This window comes from Ambystoma mexicanum, chromosome 3q (genome assembly GCF_040938575.1).
Source record: "Ambystoma mexicanum isolate Mex_15411 chromosome 3q, UKY_AmexF1_1, whole genome shotgun sequence".
NCBI classification, from domain to species: Eukaryota; Metazoa; Chordata; class Amphibia; order Caudata; family Ambystomatidae; genus Ambystoma; species Ambystoma mexicanum.
The window spans coordinates 1,195,753,040-1,195,778,785 of NC_090926.1; the positions used below are offsets into that span (position 1 = coordinate 1,195,753,040).

At 44.3% G+C, this 25,746-nt stretch overlaps 1 protein-coding gene across 2 annotated transcripts in view; it reads left to right on the top strand.

Moving 5' to 3' along the window:
* LOC138447740 (complement C3-like) overlaps positions 1 to 25,746 on the top strand; it is a 2,843,165-nt gene that overhangs the window by 321,776 nt on the left and 2,495,643 nt on the right. For both annotated transcript variants that reach the window (XM_069604045.1, XM_069604046.1), the window contains exon 8: positions 139 to 241. In XM_069604045.1, coding sequence (XP_069460146.1) covers positions 139 to 241 — 103 coding nt within the window. The remainder of the gene's footprint in view (positions 1 to 138; positions 242 to 25,746) is intronic.

Consider the following 25,746-nt stretch of genomic DNA (forward strand, 5'->3'; position numbering starts at 1 on the left):
GGGTCTCATGTATTCATTATAAGCTCATGTAGGGTTTCATTCTGGAATATACTTCATAAGCTGCAGTGTTCAGTGTTCACCGAAAGTTCATGAACATGTCCTTTCTAAATCTTGTACGTGTCCCCTTTCCTTGTCCAGCTACACGCATAAAGAACCTGTCCAGGGCCATGCGCTAGCAACATTTGGAATTCTACACCAATCCAAGAAGATATATCTGAGAAACTCGTGGCAGAGAGTTGAGGTACGTATAAGGCAGCTGTACCATTTGTATTTTCCCTCCCTATGTATTATATGATATAGCCAGTAAGACAGCTCAGCGGGTTGAGCACTCGCTGCTGCGATCTATGTGTGATCTGCAGGTCGCAGATTCGAATTGCGGCAAAGGCCAACTCAGTTTTCCGAGGTCGATAAATGACTACTGATTTCGGTTGGGATGATAAATATATGTAAATATTTTCTCTGTAAAGAGCTTTTGCTTAAGGCACTATATAAATAACAAATCATTATCATTATGTGTGAATAGCTCATGCAATGTATGTATCCATTACAGTCTTCAGTATTTCTCTTGGCACTGTGACAGCTCATTACAATATAACTGTGCCCCTTTCATGCGCTAGCCGTAATGAGTATACCACACGGAGGATCTCTACTATTGGTTCTATGTTCATTCATCAACAGTGTTTTTTCCGATGGGATTTTTGCCGATTTTTCTCTCGAAAATTTTATTTGATATTTTTGGGGCAGTTCTCACAGCCCCATCCTCTCCAAACTCTCTGTCCCCTATTAATTTTACACTATTTCATACCCCCTCCCACCACTTATATACCCTTACCCACAACCCCCTATATTTTTCATTGAGTTTTTTTCGAACAAATAATTTCGACAAAAACCCCTTCGAAAAAAACACTGTCAATGAATGAACGTCATACCCTACAATTGTATGATCTGATCTGAATAGGGACTATAAGGTGATCAAATAAATCATTTTGCCACAAACGAAGTGTATGAGGACACACCAAGAAACTATGGGCCTTGTTACGGGTTTGGCAGTAATTTGGACGTAAACAGAGCCGTTGCTGGGGGGTAGAGGGGTAGGGGCAGTGGTCGAAGTGTTCGAAAAGAAGTAGTGGAACTTTGTTCCCTACTGGCCTGCCCAGCTTCCCACAGACCCCATCACCAGGCCCCCTCCCACACACAATACAAACCACCAAACATATGCACCTGCTGTTTATGGAAACGTTCAGTGCAGTGGATTGAAAGAGCACGTTTTAAAACGAAACCATTCCGGAACTGTTTCTTTTTAAAATAAAAGTACAGGAACAGTAAAACTTAATTAAAGTATAGGAGCACCGCTCCCAACCGCTCCCGCCCACTTCGACCACTGGGTAGGGGTGTAAGGGGGCTATAGCCCCGGGTCTCTTGGTTGTAGCCCCAGGTAAAAGCTCAGGGTGTACAACCAAAAGGCCTGCTAGCCCAGGGTCCTGACAGTCCCAACATTAGTGTAGCCCCGGATCTTTTCCAGATGTAGCAACACCCCTGGATGTAAATGTGCTGAATTACTGTCAAAATCGATGACTGTGGCCACCAATCAGTCCCGTGTATTTACCAGGGGATTATGAGTATTGTCAAGGTGCTGTAAATTCACATTTCTGGAGTCCATAGGAATCTATGGGGATTTGGATTGAATTACAGTAAGTGGTATTTCTGCTGTCGTAATCTCACCAATTTTTGGCATTGAAGTCGAGTGCTGAAATTAAGTCCTCCACTTCAAGGTTCAACTCGGAATTCGACACTGCAGTAAAAACATCACTAATTCTGTTTCTGGCAATAAATATGGCAGTTTCCTGGAAACATGCTGGCCTGTCCTACCTTCCATACCAATATTAAAAAGAGCCCTTTAATTGTATATCGATAGATTTAAAACGCTGGATGTGAATAGAGAATGCTGAGGTCCACGACTTGCAAATTACTAGAAACCACTGTATCTAACAACTAACAATCGAGAAGATAGAGTAAGGGAGAGAATAAGTAGGCTTCTGGAAATGGTAACCACATCTGTCAACAACTGCAGGATATTCCATTAAACAAGGGTGTGGGAGCCACTCTAGTGAGAACCAACATGGGTCAAATTCCCTGTTCTATGGGATTTCTCCCATTCAAGAGGGTCTACAACCACGTTTTAGCTCACTGCACCCTTCACAGAGGAGAAATATCCATTTGCATATCCGTCTGGTCCCACCCACATGGGCAGTCCAGCACTGAAATGCTAGGCAAATCTGCTCTGAACAAGAGTACCATCAGCAACCCCACCACTGAATAATAATACACACGAAAATATCAGAGGTTGAAAATCTAAGTCGGCTCTACCTCAAACCCCGTTAGCCAGCATCTCCTGAATACAGGGGAACCTTTTTCTCTAAACACCACTCTATCTGTTTCAAGTTCCAGACAAAATTGCGGTTAGAGCAAAAGACCAATTCATACCGCCTTGGTATGTTCCAGGCTGTAAAGAAGGAGAAAAAAGATTTAGTATCTAAAAGGAGGTAAGGATAATGTGGTATAATAGTAGTAGTAGGACAAACCTGATAGCGCGGGCACCAAAACCTTTATCCTATTCTTAGCTGGTGTTGCTCTATTTGTAGCCCTCCTAATCGTAGAGAACGGAATCCCAAATTTGGTCAAATGAATAACAGTAGGCAAAACTATCTATACACGTGGAGGAAAAAATAAAGAGGAAGCTTAATAAATACATACCCTGGGAGGAACAAGGATGCTCTAGCACCTCTACAGCAGGCTCCAGAATACTGCAAAGCATTTTATCCTGGGGCGTGCTCCTTCAATATTTTTTGGAATTCTGCCGAAATTCGAGGAAAAAACAAAACAAAAGGTAAACATCAAAATCAATACTCCAAACTCCAAAGCGATCCAGTTTTCGGTCTCAGGTCAGTTCAAAGGGGAGGGCGTCCTTGGAGCAAACCATGTTAATTTGCCACATAATTGACTGAAGAGTAGATGGTATTTCTTGAGTCAGGAACCCAAAGCCAAAGGAGTCCAAAGCAATTCAGTTTTCAGTCCAAGGTCAGTTCAAAGGGGAGGGCGTCCGCGGAGAAAACTGGGTTGATTTACTGCATAACTGAAGAGCAGATGGCATCTATCAAGTCAGAAAATCCGCTGGTACAATCAGAGATAGTATCCAAGTGAAGAAATGGCAACAGAGTAGATGGTAAGTCTTGAATAGGAATTCAATTGCCAACGAAGAACAAAGTTCCAGGAAGCGTTTCGGAGAGAGCCGAGCAGGACGAAAGTTGTGAGGACAACTTAAAGCAGAAGTGCTGGACAACCAGGAGGGGAATTCCTTTATGGATTTTCCAGAAGTACTTTGTCATTGCGGCAGTTCCTCGCGTCCGGCAACCATGTCAACTAGTGAATTTACCCAACGCGAGTGTCCAAGTGTAGAGGCAGCTCACCTATGCTTGCGGTGTTGCCGTAGGCGACAAGGTAACCGCCACCTGTGTAGCAATGATAAAGGGTTCCAAAGCCACCCGCCACGCATAATTTCTCTTGCGTGGCGAGCCGTGACACCCAGACACGTGTTTCGGCCTTGATGGGCCTCCTCAGTGAGATGAAGCTGAGCCTCTCTAAGGCACAGTGAGGAAGAGGTCCACGTCTGGATTACACTGGGTAACTTAGGGTGAAACCCCAAGTTTTACGAATTAGACAAGGGTGTGAGAGCCCTTCTACTAACAACGAACATGCGTCAAATACCCTGTTCTATGGGGAAACTTGGTTGTAGACCCTCACGAGAGGGCACCTTCCCATAGAATAGGTGATTTGGCCGTGTTCATTCTCGGTAGCGGGACTCCCAGACCTTTTGTGAATTTTCAGGAACTTAAGGTTTCACCGTAAATTACCCAGGGTAATTTACCGTAAATTACCGTAGCTAGCGGACGTGGATCCCCTGGTCACTGTGCTCAGAGAGGCACAGCTCCACCTCATTGATGAGGCCTGACTAGGCCGAAAGGTATGTCTGGGGTTGCTGTTGCTACTCTTGTTTACAGGAGAATTGCCCTAGCAATTCGGTGCTGGACTGCCCTTGAGGCGTATCAAAGACTGATACGCACATGGATATTTCCCTTCTGTGAAAGGTACAATGAGCTAAAGTGTGGCTGCGGACTCTCAAGTGGGTACCTTCCCAAAGAACAGGTAATTTAGCCGTGTTCGTTCTGGCAGAGGGAGGCCTATGACTTTTATTTTTAGTGTTTAAGGGACTTATGTTTAGTCACCCTAAGTTTCCTAGGGTCATCCAGACGTGTACCCCTTGCTCACTGTGCTTAGAGAGGCACAGCTTCACTGATACACGTGTCTGGGGTTGCCGTTGGTACTCTTGTACACAGGAGAATTGCCTAACATTTCGGTGCTGGACTGCAGAAGTGGGTGGGATCAGACTAATATGCAAATGGATTTTTCACCTCTGTGAAAGGAACAGTGAACAAAAACTGGTTGTAGACCCTACCAAGTGGGCACCTTCTCATTGATCAGGTGATTTTGCCGTGTTCGTTCTCGGTAGAGGGGCTTCCAGGCTTTTTTGAGGATATTCAATTGACATACACTCAATCAGGAAGTATATATTCACGCCCTGTATAAAGAACCTTTCGTACATGATTTTCTGCAGCACCCGCCTGATGATTTTAAGTGATTGCCCATTATGCTCTTAGCAGAGTACTGAACCCACATGTAATCAATGAATCACAGATAATCAAACCCTAAAAAGAAATCCTAAATCAGAGGTCAATGGAGAGTGCTGGTTTGGGACGAGCAGATTATTAACTGCAATAAAGCAAACTAGTAAAAAAGGGGAACACTAATTTGAAGAATGAGGGAAATATATTGAATGTTCAACAAAAAAGGGGGCCGCCTGTAATCCAACATAACAAAATCGGTGAATATATGAAATGTACGGAAATAAATAAAACCCTGACATTCTTCCAGGAAATCATTCCCTCAGTGCCACTCAGTTTTCCAGTGTATGTGGCCTAAACCAGTCCTGGAGTGAGTTTATGCCAATAGTGACTAAGCTCTCTCCGGAAGCTTAAAGCAAGGGAATTTGGAGACCATTAATCCGGTGGCAACTCTCCCCAGGATACTTCAAGGCAACACAAGAGACACAAGAGAAGAAGTTTGTGAATTCATGTGTGTTAATTCTCCCTGAATCAACTAAACTATTGGGAACTAACACCTTTGTGTTTGGCGTTTCCAATATCCGGAGATGGCACTATCAGCTTGGGATAAACTGAATTTAACATCTGTTGTATTTAGATATGAGTACATTTTGATATTGTTTGTCAGATTCAGAGACACTATTTTTGTAAAAAGGAAAAAAATTAAACTAACTAGATATTAGACTAAGTGTTGTAATATGTCCATCCTCTATGGTACTTCTAGGCTTATACAGTGACTCTAATTGTAGGAGGGAATGTGTTGAAACCCGCGGCTCATCACTAAATAATCCAAAAGTGAAACACTCAGCAAAGGCAGAGACAATAGCCTTCAGTAACAAGGGGAGCAGGGGAGCACCGGAGACCCAAAGTGAAAGCCACAGCAGGCAGAAACACACGCGATTATGTTTACATGCCGCGTAGTGTTTCTACCTGCAGCTGATTTCCCATTTGGGGCTCTCGGGCTCCCCATGGGGAGCCCGAGAGCCCCAAATGGGAAATGCTAAATGCTGCGTTGTCTGCCTAAATCAGCTTTCCCATGAGGGGCTCTCGGGCTCCCCGTGGGGAGCCCGAGAGCCCCAAATGGTAAAGCAGATTCCGGCAGACACAACGCGGTTGTTTTCCGCAATGCCGCGTTGTGTCTGCCTGAATCTGCTTTTCCATTTGGGGCTCTCGGGCTCCCCGGGAGCCCGAGAGCCCCAAATGGTAAAGCAGATTCAGGCAGACACAACGCTGTTGTGTTGGAAAACGCTGCGGTAAAACCGCAGCGTTTTCCAACACAATAACGTTGTATTTATGTTTGCGGTCACTTCAAATGCGACCGCAAACATAAATGCAACGTTTTTAAAGCTGCGGTTTTATTTCTAAGTTTTCCGGGCTCCTTAGAAAAAAAAATGCAGCTAGTGCTTATTTTTCGTAAAAAAAATAATTAGCACTTACCGAGATTCAGCTGCAGCTTTCCTGCTCTGGTCTCCGGTCCGTGTCCTCAGAGTCCCGGCACTAATGAAGGGAAAGCCACCCAGCGGTAGACTTTGTTTACTACAGCTGGCTGGCTTTTCCTTCATTAGTGCCGCAAAAGCGAAAGCCAGCACAGGAGGGCCTCCATTTCACAAAATGGCGGCGCCCCTGTGCTTGCTTTTTCGAATTTTGAGCTTGAATAGCTCAAAATTTTACATAGGAAGTTTTAAAACGGAGGATGCTAGTATTTTTTTTTTTATGTGGCCTATCTATTTTTTAAATAAAATTTTTTACTATACTATCCCCTTAAGGCCTATAACGAATAGCAATTTCATCCTGAAAGTAATGGATAAAGTAGCTACTGCGCAACTGCAGGCACACGTTGAAGCCATTGAGTCACTCCATCAACAACAATCCAGCTTCCGCGCTACCCACAGTACAGAAACCACCATGCTCGATCTTCAGACAAAAATGTTGAGCATAATGGATAAGGGTAGCACAGGCTTGCTTATCCTACTTGATCTCAGGTCTGTTTTCAATCTCTTGGATCACAATCTCTTTAAGCAGGCATTAGAGAAAACAGCTACCTGTTCGGAGGAGGCAATCCGTTGGATAACCTCTTTCCTAACAGACAGGAAATCCAGAGTACATTGGGTAGACACATCCTTTGCTGAAAAAGACATTCTATGTGGCGTTCCACAAGGAGCTATTATGTCTCTGTTACTCTTTAACCTCTGGTGGAGTTAAGCAGAGACTATGAGAAGGACCGTGAAACAGTAACAAAGTTATACAACACAATTAAATCCTGGATGGGCCAAAACTGGATGTGCCTGAATGGCAAGAACACTGAGTTGATGGTCTTTGTATCTCATCAAGCCAGAGCCAAACTGTCCCAGAAATATAACTCCTTCTTGATTAAAGAAACTCACATCCAGGTACTGGGTAAAGTTAAAACCCTGGGGATGATGCTGGAAGCATCAATGAGTGTGGACACCCAAACTCATTATGTCAGCAAAAATTGTTCTTACTACCTCAGGCTCTTGAAAGCTATTAAACCTTTCCTGAGTGACGAGAACTGCGCTACCATAGCAAGAGCGACTATTCTATCACGCCTCGATTATGGAAATGCACTGATGCTGGGTGCCAATAAATAAAGCATTGCTAGACCCTGGTTCACAAATGTCTCTATTGGAAAGCCCCAGCCAACCTGAAAGCTAAGATTAGCTTATATGTGCCAGGCCGGGCGTTAAGATACTGTGGCCGTCGCTCCTTATAAGCAATCCAATGGTATGGGTAAAGCCTTCCTGACAGTAGCAGCTAGCAAATGGAACAAACTACCAGTAAACTTAAGACTGGACGCTAATTATTTGGCATTTAGAAAAAAATTGAAGACTCACCTATTTGAGTAAGCCAATTTCATTAGTACAACCAGGCAGTTACTTGTTTAATGTTTGGCTGTGCTAAGCGTTCTGTGCATTTGTTAGGAGTCTTGTCTGTTATTAGTTGGTTCTTTATGTTGCGCGCCGATGCTTGTGAGCTTTTGGCGCAATACAAATGCACAAATAAATAAATAAATTATCAATGCACTGCCTAACAGCACCTCATTGGGGCATAGCTTTACAGGACCATCCAAGTCTGTTGTGATTCCACTTTGTCTACCCACATGACTTAAACCACCTCCTTTAGAAAAGCTTTTGATTACATCAAGCAGTACTTAACTGCAGACCCAGCATTCAAGTAACTGATGTTCCGGCTCTCAGGCGGTTAAACCCGGCTCCATGAAGTTACGTAATGTGTGCAGGTGGGCGTTCCTGCGCCTCGGACAGTGACTTACATCAACTTTGTATGGCCTTATGGGCACTCGTGCTCTTGCCAGCCAATCACTTTTTGTTCTTCACCACTTTCTGAGTGCCCCTGAAGCGTTGTAACATTGGATTACAGCTCCTCAGTTATTGCAGTGCGCATTGGAAGGGTGCTTGCTGGGTTTGCATTTGATTCACTGGCTCTGACCTCTGTGCTTTTGCTTGCACTTCACAACGCGACCCTAAGCTTCCTTAGGCCTTCATAATCGCCACAATCAAGGTCTCGTCTATTTGTTACATGTTATTAGTCTCAGTCCCTGTGGACACCACTTAGGGATGCAGGTAGATGAAATCTCTCTCTCTCTCACCCTACAGCTCTTTCTTTATTAAATTGTAGCACCTTTTCTAGTTTGTTATGTTTCTTGATATAGAAACCACTTACCTCTTAGATCACTCTGCAACCAATTTAGAAACATTTCCCATTCTGCGGTTTGATTGATGAGCCCTTAGCTTTTAGCACACTTTTTAAGTTTCATTATGGCAAATGTTTCGTCCCACAGAGAACTGCCTATGCCTATCCCCATTTAGTCATTACATTCCATTTCTCTAGGTATCTACATATTTCTGGTCAGTAGCTTATAAACATAAAATATTATGCTGTACCACAATCTGGGGGTTCTGGCTCTTTGAATTGAGTTCTTCCAATTTGTATTCAATTTGATTGTATCTAGTGCTGATTTGCATGCCATTAATCAACTGACATTACTTTCTCAATTTCCTTACTTTGAAACTAAATTATTTATATTTTTGGAGATGTTCCTAGTTTTTGCCTTCTTCACTTTTCTCTCTCTTAACCACGCCCTCAATACCCATCTATGCAGTTTTGCATGCCTCCAATATTTCTCGTACCCACTGCGCTGTATTTTAATTTCCCTCTACGCTTCTTTTAATTTGATCCTGTATCTACCGGTGCTGCCTTATAATTCAATAATCATAGTTTTCCTGCAACCGTAGGCGGAACAGCAACCATCATGGTCAGCTCTCCTCTGAATCCCCTTTAAAGGTTTCAATTAGGCTTCCTACCTACCATTTTCTGTGCACAAGCGTTTGAAGAGAAGCATTCTGCTACTTCCATTAATGTCTTAGCTGGGCATGGTGAATCCGAGGCGTGACAGCAGCTCATGACCATATAATCCAACGGGGAAACAGGCAACAAAGGCAGAGACAAGTTTTATTTTCAAACAGCAGTGGAGAAATGGATCTGTTAAACAGCATGGTATCATCGCCCCTAAATATCAACCCTGAAACACAGAAACCTCAGGGTTTCTTTTTACAGTTTTACCCAAGAGTTTCATTCAGAAAGGTCCGTAAGATACATTTATCTGTTACATTAACAATGAACTTCTTAACTGTACATGCCGCGGTTATGGCTTTATATGACCTCCTGAGTCTGATGTACTTCCCCTTGGCCTACCCACATGACCTAAACTTCCTCCTCCTAGTTGTACTTAACTGCAGAGTCGACGTTCATGTGACTTATGTTAATTTTCTCAGGTGGTGTAAGCGGTTTCAACCCAGCACTCCACCTAAGTCAATGCCTGGCGTGAGATGCCCAGCTGCAATCCTTAATTATATATTTTTATGTCTAAAGTTCTTTTATTTCTGAATGATGTACCCTTATATCACACCCCTCTCTTTGAACCCCCCCCCCGGTCTCACTGAACCACGAAGTAGGTTGTTTTGCAAAGTTAAAAGATTTATTTTATGAATTTGAACAGTATATATATGAGTTTGAACAATAACAAGATATCACACTATTAATATGTATACAATGATCACCAATGGATGATATCACAATCAACAATCTCTTTAATCAATGGGAGTATGGATGAGAAGAATAATGTAGCATAGAATAAAACTTTGTGTGGGTTCAATGAAATGCAATGGTAGGAAATTAATGCAGCACAGAAATAAAACTTGATATGAATTCAATCAAATGCAATGTAATCACTCCCCCGATCTACTCAATCCCCCCTAATATGCAATATAGAGATGGAAGGAGAGAAAACTGGTTTCAGGAATAACACTCTACAAATGCAGTTTCAATTCCAATTCCCTCAGCAAGCTTAGAGAGAAATAGTAATGATTTTAAACAGGTCAAATGCTTGGAATGAATGGGCAAAACACTGAAAAATGACTTTAATTCGCGAAATGGGATTCAAAACTAGTGGGAGCTGCTTTGGATAGCTTCAGGTAAATACTAGCAATGATGGTTGAATAACTGGCAGATAGGAAACTGAATTCAGAGGTTGAATGCAAGAAATAGCTGTTTTATATGGGATAAAATTGAGCCAAACTTTTCCATGCACGTTAATCGCGATTGCTATAGGACAATAAGGAATACGGTTCTGGATTAATTGGTAAGCTGAGGATGTTAGCTTCAATTTGACACTTAAATTTCGTTTCTAGCATGTACGGTTCAGAAGTTCTGAATGCTTTAGTAAAGGACAATTTTTCTCAAAAAGAGTCAAGATTTCAAATGAAAGATGCGCTTTTGAAGATTACAAACAAGGATTGGCTTTACACCAAGGGGCTATGAAGTTGCAAGATACCAACGGAGTCTGGCAGAGTCTGAGGAGTGACCAGTAACTCTTTGCTTTCTACTGCTGTGGGAGTGACTTTTGCTTTTGCTTAAAACCTGCCTCTCCCCGCGGAGCGGGCGCGGAGTCTGGCAGAGTCTGAGGAGTGACCAGTAACTCTTTGCTTTCTACTGCTGTGGGAGTGACTTTTGCTTTTGCTTAAAACCTGCCTCTCCCCGCGGAGCGGGCGCGGAGTCTGGCAGAGTCTGAGGAGTGACCAGTAACTCTTTGCTTTCTACTGCTGTGGGAGTGACTTTTGCTTTTGCTTAAAACCTGCCTCTCCCCGCGGAGCGGGCGCGGAGTCTGGCAGAGTCTGAGGAGTGACCAGTAACTCTTTGCTTTCTACTGCTGTGGGAGTGACTTTTGCTTTTGCTTAAAACCTGCCTCTCCCCGCGGAGCGGGCGCAGAGTCTGGCAGAGTCTGAGGAGTGACCAGTAACTCTTTGCTTTCTACTGCTGTGGGAGTGACTTTTGCTTTTGCTTAAAACCTGCCTCTCCCCGCGGAGCGGGCGCGGAGTCTGGCAGAGTCTGAGGAGTCCGAGGAAGTCCGTGGAAGTCCGAGGAAAACCGGGACTTTTCCCTGAGCTTCTGCACACTGCGGTCACGCCCGCTCCAGTCACAGCTACAATGCGAACCAACGCACACACGGCTCTGATGAAAGGGAAGACTGTGAGTGACGCTATAAAGACTCGAGCCCAAAGGAAGCGTGTACGGGAGTCAGCGTGCCTTGACTCCGAACACTCATGGACTTCGGCGGAATCTCCGGTGACACATTGTACACCTACTCTTGTTGTCGCTGCTGTCCCTAACAGTGTGCAATCCAAGAATGAACGTGAGTGTCTGATGCAGCTAACATCGACATATACACACAACGACAACGACAACGATGATGAAACAGTAAGTGTTTGTGTGGCAACTACTTCATGTGCGGACCCGGTCTTTCCCTCTCACTTCCGGCGAGTGGGAGAAGTAGTAGAGGGGTTGGGAGCTGAGAGAGTGGCCGAGGTAACTCCTGCACAGTCCACTATCGACATCGCTTCTACTCAGCCCAGTCCATTTAAAAGGGCCGCTCCCCATGCTTTTTCACCTCACTCCCCGTGTCCAAGTAAATGTGACGGGCCGCCTGATAAGTGTGCCAGTGCCCAGGAAACACAAGATACTCTGACGGACACGTCCAATTCGGCCCTCACACTCGGCCCTTCTGACTTTCCAGCCAGTACTTCATCACATGACAGCACCCCAATGCGAGATGATCCCGCCGTCATGCAAACGCCTCTTTGTCAATTTAATAGTGAGAGGTTTGGTGCCCAGGTGCTCCAAATAACCACTGGTGACTGCGATGCAGCAGGTGTCTTAACACAGAAAGAACCAACTAATGATTCTCCACGCCCACGATTCTACAGTGCACACGAGAAGTTGCTACCTTCCCCGGCGTCGCCACTAAATACGCTGCACGAAGGTATTTCTTCTGATACAGTGTTCACATTTAACGAAGTGACTAAACCGGCCTCAAACCCGGTCTTACAATCCTTTACCCGTGACTTCTGTGACTCCCTTACAAATGCTCAGGGAGAGACGATGCCGACTCTGCAAGAAAAAGATCTAACCAACCGCAGAAACTCCTTGGAAGTTGTTAATAAGCTCTTGATGGACCTCAAGCACCTGAATAAAAGTAGATCAAATACTCTGGCCACAAAACACCCCACGCCGGCTGATATAGCCCCAACGAGAGTTCCGACTAATGCCGTGCCTAGTGTGCCCCCATCGGAGCTGTTGGCCAAAAGCTCCCCCATGAGCCCTCCTACGACCAACCTGATCGAGAGCAGAAGCGGACGCTTGAGTCTCTCACCAAGCATTTTATGCTCACAGAAGAATTCTGTCACAACCAACTTGAACGAAAGCAGAAGTGGCCGTTCGAGTCTCTTATCGAGCATTTTATGCTCACAAAAGAAAACTGCTTTTGCGAAAGGGGCTGACCTCATCATATCGCAAAATGGCGCATCGCTTAACCTCCATCAACGTATGCATGGACCCTCAAGCGTGAGCTACCAATCTGAAGACAAGACAGATTCATCTTCATCTTCATCGGACTCATCTATAATGGAGCGCCCCTTTCCCAAGATTAGACGCCTCCCAGTGGGCAAAAGGCGATCTAAAGGCCATATAATGGACAGCACCGGCAATGCATGCCATACACCAAACATGCAAGAGCTTCAATCTCTCATAATGTCATCAACCACAATTGCTTTGGCTCCTTTCCTAAAAATGTATGAACACATAAACGACACCATGAAAGACTTACTAGCTTCAATTAGTGGTCTAAATGCGAAGATTGCTAATCTGGATAACTCTCAAACGACTCTAATGGATACATCCTTACATACCAATAAACAGGTGGAAACGGCACTCAATGCTCTAATAGACAGTAACAAAAACGCACTATTAGACAGAAAATTATTGGCAGAAGTGGCTAAACAGGCATTACACCTCTTTCAACAAAAAGCAGATAATCTTGACCATAACGAAGCTCGTGAAGACAGAAATGTACAGACCTCTCGAACTCCAAATAACCATGCAGTATACCCACCCCTTCGGATACCAATAGCCACGTGTGCCCAGATTGCAGAAGCTACCACTTTCGAGTGCGACAGATGTGTAGACAAGGTAGCTTGGACTGAAAAGGTTACACTCGAAGATGATCAGGAGCAATCGCTGTTGATACTCAATCCATGTGCTACAGGCCCGCAAATGGTTGAGTTAGCCTCCGCTGCTACTGATCTGACTACACTCGCGCTGACCAACTCCCAGGCCATCTGCCTGGAAACTCAGGATGCAGAGAACTCGGCCCTCCACGACACTCAAGTGGCTGCTTGTTCAAATCTAATTCTTGGCCATGCTCCTGCTAAAGAGGTGTCGGTTGACACACTAAAATCTGGAAATGATGCTGCCGCTGCAGTCTTCGACATATTTAAACACCCTACAAGAGGGCCCAGCACTGGCCTGAAGACTGGAACCAACAGAGGCAACGAACACAAAAAACCAAAAAACATCTCAATGAAAAAAAAGAATCGAGGTAATGATTCCAGGAAATTCTTGCGTAATTTAAAAACTCTGAACGTAATTGTCAACAAAACAACTTCAAAGGAGAAACAAGATGTGTATGCACCTCAACCAAACAACATTGACACCGACCTAGATCCGGTCACTGAACCTATAATTGACTTATGTTGCATATCGGAGGAGCTGTTAAATTTGTCGGTTCACGACGAACAAGTAGCCGACATAGCGGATGGGTCTGTGGAGCACAACCTGTTGTCAGTTACCCCCTTGGACGTCTCCAGACAAAGAGATAACGCCGCTGTTCTCTCGAATGTTGTCTGCCCTACAATAAATAACCGGCCCGATATTGGACTAAATTTGGCTGACAATAATTCCTCTCCGTCAAAAGTGCCGGCTCGAAAAACCCCTAGAATTATAACTATATGCGAAGCAACTGGGCCAATCATCACCTCTGTAGACGATATGAACTTCTGTTCTAAATCCTTCATGACGCTCGAGGAGAAACGACGCAAGACTTGCAGCCAGCTTAATAAGGGCTTTTCCAAAATGAAAGATACAGAAACTCAAGCTTCTCCTATCCCCTGTATCAATTCACAACTACCCAAAGCCCTTAAGACTGATCTGTTAGGTCCGAAAGTACAGGACTCGACCCAAACTAAATCACTGTATTTCAAGGACCTAAATGTGCCGCAAGAAAATCCTACATTAAAAAAGCACACAACAAACGAACATTATAAGAGTAAACATTGGAAGAATGAGTCTTCTTATCAACACGTACTCTTGGAACGGATCGATTCGGACGATGACTTGATACTGAATCGACACAATGTGCTATGGCTATGTCATCTGATCCCAAGCCTTCGGGCAATTGAATCAAGTGACCTGAAAATTGTAGAATTCCTCGAGGAAACCAAAAATGACGCAGTTATTCTACACGTTCAGTCAAAAATTATAGCTGACACTTTGCTCCAAGCTGGACCTGCGTTAATGTCGCTAGGGTTTGATATCTCACTAGCTCCAATAAGGGCCTCAACAGAGACCCTAAATGAAGCCGCAAACCAGATGGAAGCTGGTAGGGACGATAAAATTCTTCCAAAGTGCCCAAGTGAACGGGCTATTGCGGCTCTCCAGTCAAGACCCGTTTCCCTGACACAGAAACCTTGGAAGCCTATGAATGAGCTACCTAGCCAAAACAACATCAAGATTACAATCCAAGGAGTCAGCCAAACACATCGAACTGAAGACCGGCCAGTGTCTGAAGCATCATCCATGACGCAAGGGAACGATTGGGCCTGGGTTGCTGAAACCCTAAATAACACCATGTCTTGTTAACGCCAGGCCCCCAAGAACCATAACACCAAAAAAAACCTCAACTTGGGCTCCTGGAACACAAGAGGGTTCACTCACCTGTTTAACACCACCTGGGCCCATGATTTGGACATTATCTGCCTACAAGAGACATGGCTCTGTGAAAAACCCATCTTGGAGGGTTTTGAAATTGCCCATACACCGGCGCTCAAACAGAATAGAGGGAGACCGATGGCAGGTCTACTTGTAGCTGCCAGGATCAACTCAGGTCTTCGGATTCTAAATTCAATAAGCATCTCCCCATATATTCAGGTGACTACGGTCGGGGTGGGAAGCACACCCGCTGGAGCTACAACTAAGATCTGCATTTTTAATCTCTACTGGAACCACGCAGTGAGTGGAACCACAAACTTCATAGATGAAGTCACGAAGTCCTTGGACGAGTATATGGAAGCTGGCCCCGCAAATGAGTTGATAGTCTGTGGAGATCTTAATATTGACTGCTTTGATCACTCGAATGAATCAGGCTACAAGAAGACTGTAAAGAACTCAGAATTCCTTCCGGCAACCCAATGGTGTCTGGAAATGAAGTTACGTGACCTGATGATGCTGAATGGTCAAACGATGGGAGACATTCCAGCTGCTCCTACTTGGCGCCGAGGCGACCTTAACTCAACCTTGGACTACATATTTGTATCCAGTAGGATCCACATGAGAACGACTAGTCTGTCTGTCCAAACAATGCAGCACAGCGATCATGACATGGTGGTCTTGACATTCATGGAAACAGTCGAAAATCCTCGAGATCTGTGGGCCTTTCCTATTAGAACAGGAACTGGTAGGATCCGCTTAAACCTAGATTGTAATGAGACAAGCAAGATCCTGATGGGCCTTCAGACCTCTGATGTCACGGAATATGATCACCTTCTAACTCAATACCGTGAAAACAGGATCCACATGGGCAACAGTCTGTTCCAATCGAAGCACAAATTTGACCTTGAGGTGCAAAAACGGAAACGACTTCTACGCTGGCAGATAAGATCGGCCCGCAAACAAACCCCCAGCGTTGCCAACGGAAATGTCAAAAAATTCAAACAACGCTATAAGAACTGGCTTAAGTCCCACAAAGGTATTATGCTGCAGAATGATGCAGAGCTAATGTTATCAAAAATGAAGAGCTCAAACACCGCTGAATACTGGAGACTGATAAATGACAATCTTGCTCCTCAACATGCTCTCCAAGCTAACTTGGTCGCTGAGGCCGAATGGGTCTCCTTCTACGCAAACCTCTACTGTAACAACAATGAGGTTGCTGCTTGGAGACCACCTGCACTGCCACATTGGGACATGGTTTTCGACCATGACGATATACTGAGAGTCATTAAGAACTTGAACAACTCAAGAGCCCCTGGCCCTGATGGCCTAACGAATTTTACACTTAAGCTCCAACCTGAACTATGGACCTCCTTCTGCGAGTTGTTGTTTAAAAGGATTGTCAATAACTGTAAGACTCCCAAGTCCTGGAAATCGGCAGTGATTATACCGATTTTCAAAAAAGGCGATCGCCACAATCCGAAGAACTACAGACCAATTGCTCTACTCGATGTATTGGGCAAAGTTTATGCTACTCTGCTTCAACAAAAACTGACAGAATGGTTAACAAGCTGCAACCAGATGGACCCTAGACAAACTGGTTTCGTCAAAGGTTTGGGCTGTGGTATCAACCTCCTAACACTAAACCTATTGAAAATGGAAGCCCTAAGATCTAATTCCAAGATTTATCTCGCCCTCGTGGACTTGTCCCAGGCATTTGACACCATTAATAGAGAACTGCTTTGGTCTAAACTGATTAAATGGAATTGCCCTGCAAGTTTGTTAGCCGCTATCCATGATCTTCATACGGACACGAACATCAGAGTTCGCCTAGATCAAAAGGGCAACCTCTCTTCATCAATTGACACCTTTCGAGGTGTCAAGCAAGGATGCCCACTTGCGGCAATCCTTTTCAACCTGTTCATATCCGGCATTAAGAACGTATTCTGTGGTCTGCGTACTTTCCCGCCAAAACTCCACGGCTCACACGTGGACTATTTAGTCTACGCAGATGACATCATACTGATAGACTTAACCCCTATAGGTCTACAGCGGAAATTGACAGCCGTGGAGAAATATCTAACAGAGAACGGGCTGGTTATCAACAGAGGGAAATGTGAAGTTATGGTCCTTGAAAGACTCCATGGATCCAATATGCTTCGGCAGAAACTTAATTGGTATGTGAACAAAGAACCCATTGGGCGTGTGCTTAACACAAGATACCTAGGCATGCAGATAAGTGCTAGCATAAACGATGCACCCTGGGTTGATTCAGCTAAGAAAAAATGCCGTCAACTGGCATGCCAAGCAGTCCTAATCAACAAAAAGTTTGGTAAATTTAGTTTAAGACCAACGTTAACTTTCTTCCAGCAGAAGGTGGCACCGTCTTTGATATACGCTGGCGAAAATGCCTTTGGGTGTGGTTCTGAGGTGTGGAACTCCTTAGAAAACATCTTCTGGTCCAGGGTCCTCCATCTTCCCAAGGGCACCGCCACAGTGTGCATTAGATATGAGCTTGGATACATATCTTTGCAAGCGAGAGTTGCCTGGAACCTCCTAAGCATCTTCAGGAAACTAAACATGAAGAGCACACTGCCCCAGATGGATATTTTACACAACTTACAGTATGCCAAGGACCCTACAATCGTATTTCAATGGCACAAGCTATGCCTTGACGTGCTTAACACGTACGACATCACGATGCAACTGCTTCTTGAAAATCCAGATGCGGCAAAACTAAAGATCTGGAGAAATGACTGGATCCAGACCTGTGACAAACGAGCCAAATCAAGGTCTATGCTCGAAGCGCCGGCCGAGGCAAGGGCATATGGATGTGTACCCCTGTATTTGGCCCGTTTTCCCGACCAATGGGCTCGGGCCCTTTATCTCCATTTTAGACTGAATGTCATGACAACTAAAGAACGCCTCTGCTACTGGTCACAATCTTCGGACGTGGACTTGACCTGTCGTTTTTGTGCCTCCCCAAAAGAAACTCTGAAACATCTAATCCTAACGTGCCCTGTGTTTGAGTCCAAAAGAGTTAACATCTTTAGTCCAATAACAATGAACTTTCAGTGCCTCACCCGAGATGATTGGTGGAGAGCCATGTTCGATGGATCAAACAGAGCAATGCTATACGCATTGGTCTCCATTCTCCGTATTATAAAAGATCATCTACATGATGTCTCGGTGGACACGATCGTTGGGTCGCTGCGATGCATTCCCGTGCTCACGTTAGGGGAAACAGATGGGGAGATGAGGGCTGGCACTGATTAGAGATGAATGTTAAGGCTTGGCTTATGTCTGTTCTTTCTGTTTTTTAAAGGGTTAACACAAAACCCAATAAAAATAAAAAAAAAAAAAAAGATACCAACGGGACAGCCACCACTCCAGAGGCGCCTCTGTCTGATCTTTGCCCGCTGTGACACTTGCCTTTCTTCAGCAAATATATATTAGCGCAAAGATGATTTATCACTACAATTATCACAGGACTATATGGATGAGAGAAGGATTCAGGACAGACAAAAGAGATTCTACAATGCAGTTCTGGTTATGATGGAATGGGTTGGATAGTATTACTTAAGGATAAGAGATTGGCTATGGACAGTTCTATCCTAAATTCTTCCAACTATGGTTTGGGAATAGGCCCTGGTCAAAGGTTTTGGACTGGAAACCGCTAGCCACCGGACAAGTTTCAGGCGCTTGGTTCTGCACTCAGCGAGGCACTATGTTCTCTGCACGGCCTCTTGGACTGGATCTGACAGGTTGGTTCTGGGTTACAGTTTATTGAATTTTATAGAAAACATACAAGCAACAAACTTATCAGCATTGTAATCGTAGAACTCATTGCATAGAATCCACATCCCATTACCACCCCCAACCTTCACAGAATCTAAAAAGCAAAACAGGCCAACTTATTATCACATGTCATCCTGCGAAGGATAACCATCTCAATTCTGGCCACTTGCCTCAAGTCCTCCACCCATTCTGAACAGGTCGGCCTCTCATCACATTTCCATTTTCTCAAAACAATTTTTTTCGCATAATTTGTAGCCCTAAAAAACCAGCATTTCTGTGGATAAGTGAGATCTTCCACTTTATCATCCTCACCCAAGATGATAGTGTTATAATCAAAATCCTCTTACAGTAATAGAACCTCATTAATCTTCTCAGTGACACTCCTCCAAAATGTCCTCAGTTCATAACAGTCCCAGATCAAGTGTTCAAAGGAGCCGACATCATGATTACACCTCCATCAGGCCTCTGAGTCAATCATCCCTCTCGCATAAAGTCTCTGGGGAGTCCAAAACACTCTATTAAGAATTTTGATTTGGCGGCATTGTTCTCCAAGATTAATGGATGTCAGAGTTACGTTTTTACAAAGAAACCTCCACCTCTCCACAGTCATATCAGAGCCAAGGACCTCTTAGTTAACAACCCCTCTGCTGGCGTGTACTGTTGGCTCAGATTTCTATATACTTTGGATGCCATACCACCTAATGTCTTATATTCAGGTAGCCATAACTGCCAACCTCCGCCATCAACAGTTCTCTGGTGCCGTAGCCAACCTCTCAATTTTCTGTATTGACCCATTGTACAGTCTCTGAGATCTTTAATTTGTGCAAGTCTTCTATAGCTGATCCATTTTCCGTCTTCCATCAGATCACTCAACCATAGTACACCACTCAGGAGCCAGTTCAACCACAATAGCAGCCTCCCATTCAGCAGAATACCTGGATTCAACCAGATAGGGATGTAATCATTATCACATACCTTGCGCTTACTTTTCTTCCATAGTTCCCCCCAACAAGTTCTCAGGAATCTTGTCGGCGGAAATGAGCGATAACCAGATCCATCCACCGTGGACAGTATGGCCCTAGGCGGCAACGGAGAAGAACTACTTGATTCCGCCAGCGTCCAAACATCCTCCGAATCTTCAATAAATGGAACCAGATGCCTGGCTCCAAAGGCCAAATGATAATTCTCAAAGTCAGGAACCCCCAAACCTCCACAGTCTTGGGGCAGCTGCAATTTCCACAAGCTGAGGCGTGGCTGTTTGTTCTCCCAGAGAAAAGACTGGAATAAACTCTCAATTTTCCGCCAATGGCCCTTCTTCACGTCCAGGGAAGCACACTGAGCACATAGTTGATTTGCGGTGTTGATGTCATTTTGATGGCATTCACTCTCCCCCAGAGACTCAATTTAAGTGCATTCCATCTCTTCAGGTCCAGCTCCAAAGATTGAATCACATGTGTAATATTGACATCCATTATTTTCGAGACATCATTCGTTAGCCAAATCCCAAGGTATCTCATCTTATTCGGACACCACTTAAAGGGAAAACCCTGCATCTTCAAAACAGTGCAAGTGGTTGATGCCAGCAGCGCTTCCGACTTGGTCCAATTGATCTTGTATCCAGAAACCTTGTTGAACACATCAATCAACTCCATCAGTACAGGAATGGAGCTCTCCACATTCTGAACCACCACCAGCATGTCATCCGCATACAACCAAACTTTCTGGGAGGCTGCACCAAAGCGTACGCCCTCAATTCTATCCTCTTCTCTTATCCTCACAGCCAGCAATTCCATGGCGATCACAAACAGAATCGGCGACAGTGGACAGCCTTGCCTCGTCCCTCTCCCAAGTTCAAAAATGCCTGAGCCCATGCCATTAGTCCTGAACACAAGCAGTCAGCCGGGAATACAGCAGTCTTATCCATCCGATCATGGTATCTCCAAAACCAAAGCCTTTCAATGTACTTAAAAGATATGTCCATTCAATACGGTCGAAAGCTTTCTCAGCATCCAAGGACAACGTCACCACATCATTATGGTGTTCTTTGCTTTCATACAGTGCCAGCAACAATCTTCTCACATTTTCTGAAACATGTCTGCCTTTTACAAATCCAGATTGGCTTACATCTATGATATCCATCAGCGCATTCTCAATCCTCAAAGCTAACGCCTTGGGAAAATCTTGTTGTCCGTGTTCAATAAACTGATCGGCCTATAGCTGCCAGTTTTCACTGGTGATCGTCCCTCCTTCAGAAAAACGGAGATTGAAGCATGTCTTGTTGAACTTGGAAGGCACCCATTCCTCAAAGAGGCGGGCAGCATCTCTAGCATCAAAGCAAACACCTCTTCTGGGAAAATTTTAAAAAGTTCAGCTGGTAGCCCATCCGGACCTGGACACTCCCCAGAATTCAGCGCATAAGCAGCCAACCTGAGATCCTCCACGTTCAAATCTCTTTCCATACACTCCAAGGATTCCAAACTCACTTTCTTCAGATGGCAGTCATCAATGAATTGACCAATTGTACGCTCAGATAAGTTGATCTCTGAAGAGTACAGGGTTTTATAATATGACAGAAATGCCGCATTAATCTCCACAGGATCAAAAGTCACCAACCCATCCTGTCTTTCCACTGCATTGACAGATCTGCCACTGTCCATAACCCTCAACCGATGTGCCAGAAGTCGATCACATTTTTCACCTTTTTCATAGTAGTTGCTTTTGGTTCTAAAAAGCAACCACTCAGCCTTCGAAGAAAACAAATCTTCCAATCGTCTCCTTTTCTGCTTCAATATTTTTATAGTCTCATCTGAAAAGTTTTGCATATTATTTCTCTCAAGATCCTGAATGTCCACAGTAAGCCTTTTCACTTCTGCATCTCTCATTTTTTTCTTTTTGCTGGACAAACCAATCAACAATCCTCGCATATATGATTTGAAGGCTTCCCACACAAACTCCACCCTGACTTCACCAGTCCAATTCACAGATATAAAGAATCTCGCCTCTTGAACAATTTTGTCCACAATTTCATCGTCGTCCAAGAGGGAGACATTCATCCGCCAGATGTTAGACCTAGGAATCGGGAAGGTCAATCGCAAGTCTATGGAGATTGGAGCATGGTCTGAAACAAGTAGTGATCCGATGTCACCCCTTTGGAATGATTGTGTACAGAGGCCAGAGGTCATAAGGAGGTCAATTCTCGTGTAAGCATTATGCCTGGCAGAGAAGAAAGTATATTGTCTCATAGAAGGGTTTTGCAATCTCCAAACATCTGTGAGGTACCATTCATCAATTAGTCTCTTTAATGCTGTTCTTTTCAGAGTGTTGGCATTGTCCACACCCCCCACACTTTTATCAAGTTCAGGTTCTAAAACCACATTGAAGTCCCCTCCCAAAATCACATTAATCGCATTTACATTCTGCAACATTTGCGTTAAAACTACAAAAAAACTACCATCACCCCCATTCGGAGCATATATATTGCAGAAACAATACTGAGCATCCTGAATATGTGCAGTGACACACACTATCCTTCCATCCCCATCCTTCACACACTTCACCCCAGTGATCTGGAGATTCTTCCTAAAAAGAATACACACACCCCTAGAACCAGTAGTGAACGATGAACCATAAACATCACCAACCCACTCCTTTTTCCACTTATCTATATCCGCATCTAACAAATGAGTCTCCTGAAGCATCGCGACATCCACCCCCATCTCCCCTAGTTTACTCAAAATCACCTTCCTCTTGACAGCACAATGTGCACCATTCACATTCCAAGATACCACTCTGAAATTCCTCTGATAAGTGTAAGACATTGCTAGATCCCGTTTCCCAATCCTTGCAATGAATTCACAAGACACAATACTACCTAAACCTATAGTCAAGTAAAGAAATAAAATAAAAAATAAAAAAAACACACTCTTGGGCTTGAACCACCCAACCATCCAGAACATCTCTTCCAGCTACACGCTGAAAGGGACTACCCCCCTCCCTCCCTTAGGTCAGCCTATAGAAAGCCCATAAAGGTTGTCACAGACCACATTTGGTCAAATTCAAATGAAGTTGAAAATACAATTTGGTCTAAAGGAATTCCCACAACTCTCCAGCAAATGAAAGCACAAATAAAAGCTTTCCTGAATAGATGCAACATCCCCTACTCAAAAACGCTAAATACCACACCATGTGTCAATCACATGCCTAGACAAAACATGAATTCTCTTATTATAACCATCGACGAATCACACTAATCCACCTACCGTCTCAACCATCAGTGTAAACATCACAAATCCCAACTACTGCGGGCATGCTGAGCAATTGAGCTTGAATCATCACTAGAAAGTGTGAGCAAGTGTACAGAGAGTTGCAAAATACCTGTGTCCCTGCACCCTATCAAATGAGATTAGAAGCCAAATACGGCATTAAACCTTTCCATGGCATTCACACACCAATCCATGACTATCCCGGTGGCCTTACCACTCACCTTGCCAAGCATAAAAATCAGAATCTCCGGTATTTCCTGGACACTACATTCCCCCATGTGACTTTCATGGCACAAAACTGCAACCCCCACCGTGTTAATCCAAATGTACTGTATAACTGGGCACTCCAGATATAACGTGTTGGCACATCACTCATTGCGCTTTGAGAATGGAATCAAACCCTCTCCAATGTAAGCATTACTGCAAAAAAAAACCTAATCGAAAATTCTCTCTGTGATTTGGTAAGTAGACAGAGGTGCACAATCATATCTTAACCATAGGCCTCGTCGGTGTTCACATTAGATGACAGCACTATTACATTCTCACAGCTGATTTCGTTACTGCACGAAAGGAAATGTACCCATGCAAAGTAAAAGGTGTAGACTACAGTGGAACCCCAGGTACCCAGTAGTGACAACTCTCACCTTCTTTATGCAGTGATGGTAATGGCATACAGTTGGCTTCGTTATTACAGTACAAGTACATGTCAAATATACCCCACTCAGCATGTCAGGGGTGTGCAACCAGGACAAGAACAACTGTTACATGTGCAGGGGATTAGCATTGGGCAGCATACTCCCAAACGTGGCATTCCTTCATCTAATTCTGGCTATGAAAACAATACAATGCGATCAACGTACCACAGCAGTCCGGGATAAAGCCGTGCAAAGAGCATTCCCCTCTCCTCAGCCACAACACATGCACCCCAGCCTCTACACCCACTGTGCCCCCCAAACACGTGAGCAAGGCGCATTGCCCGGAACATGCGCGCTGTGGCCCCAAAGGAGAATGCGCCACTACGCCTTACCTCAAATGTGCGTCAACAGTGGCCAGTCACCCGCATCCACCAATCCAACACACCACTGCCGGCAAGACTCGGAAGGGTGTCGCACGGCCGACATTTCCGGACAACACGACACCTCCGGCACTCCGTCCAAACAAAAAACAAGCACCATCACCTATAAAAAATCTATAGAGCGCATACTGCCGTAGAGTAAAGCACCCATTATCCGAGCCCACATCAAGCCTACGCTCGAGCGAAAAACCGTTACAGCATATTTGAAACACGCTCTGATACCTAAACAAACCAATTCCCATCTAACAAATTCAGGAAAAAATGAATCAATAAAGAAAAGTAACCTTACATCTTCACAGCTTCATACATCATGCATCACATCAATCTGCAATACTATTATCCAAGTTTAAACCCCCAGCCCTCAGCCACTTTTCAGCTTCAACTGGATCCTCTGTGGTTTTGACACCTGATCCAAAAAATATCTTCAGTGTCGCTGGTTTCACCAGCAGAGTTTTAATCCATTTTTCTTGTGCCAAAGCTTTTGCACTTTTGAACGCCTTCCTCATTTCCACTATTTCCTTAGGGAAATCTGGATAGATCGCCAATTGATCTTCATTTAGCAGAAGTTTCCCTTTTTCTCTCGCAGCCTTTAAAATCCTTTCCTTTGCACTCACTCTGGACATCACCATGATGATCTGTCTTAGTTTTCCGGCCTGGACCAGCTTACCAGCTCTAAAGGAGTAATCCATGTCCATTTCTTTTACGATGTTGTTACCCAAAGTTGCCTCCAGTACTCCTCTGACTCTGTGATCAAGGTTTTTGTCCAAAGCAGAGTCTTCACTCACACCCAGCAAGCGCAAGTTCAAGTTCCTTTGATCAGCCTCCAACATCAGGTTCCTCCTCTTCAAATCAGAAACTTCATATCTCAACTCCTTGTAGGCCCTATAACTCCCTGCAACCTCCCTGGCCAAGGTTGTGTTTTCTGCTTTCACTTTGGTGACTCTATTCTCCAGGTGACCGACTTGAGAGGACAATTCACTGAGGGTAAACTTCATTTCCTTCACATCCTGGGAAATCTAGAGAAGCAGTGCATACATGTCACCATTCTCTGAACTCTCACCCATCTTCTCCCCTTGTTTAGCTTTTTTGGAGTTGGGGTTGTCAGGGATCTCAATCTTCTTCTTTGATACCAGCGCAGGATTCATTTTTCTCAATTTCCAATATTATTATTATCCATGGGCTGGGAGGGAGCAGGAGCAGTTGGTTTAAGCTGCTGCCTTGTTCACCAATATTCCAGAATCTCTAGCAAGAATTCTTGACAAGAAGCAGAAAAACAGCACAGCCCGGCTGTTGAATTGGTTGTGCCCCTTGGAAGTTTGGGGTTAAAATCAGGTTGCAAGATTTTAAAGGCCAGCTGAGAAGGGTTCAGCTTTGGATTTTGGCCTTCTGCTTTCAGAGTTCTGGAGTCTTGATCTGGGTTCTTTCTGCAGAGTGCTTCGCCAGTAAATCAGTTAATGGGTGAATGTGTGTGTCTCTAGGTCCTCAACAGTCCCTATTTATGTATTTCCCAAGGGGTTGGATAGGCTGATTATGATAA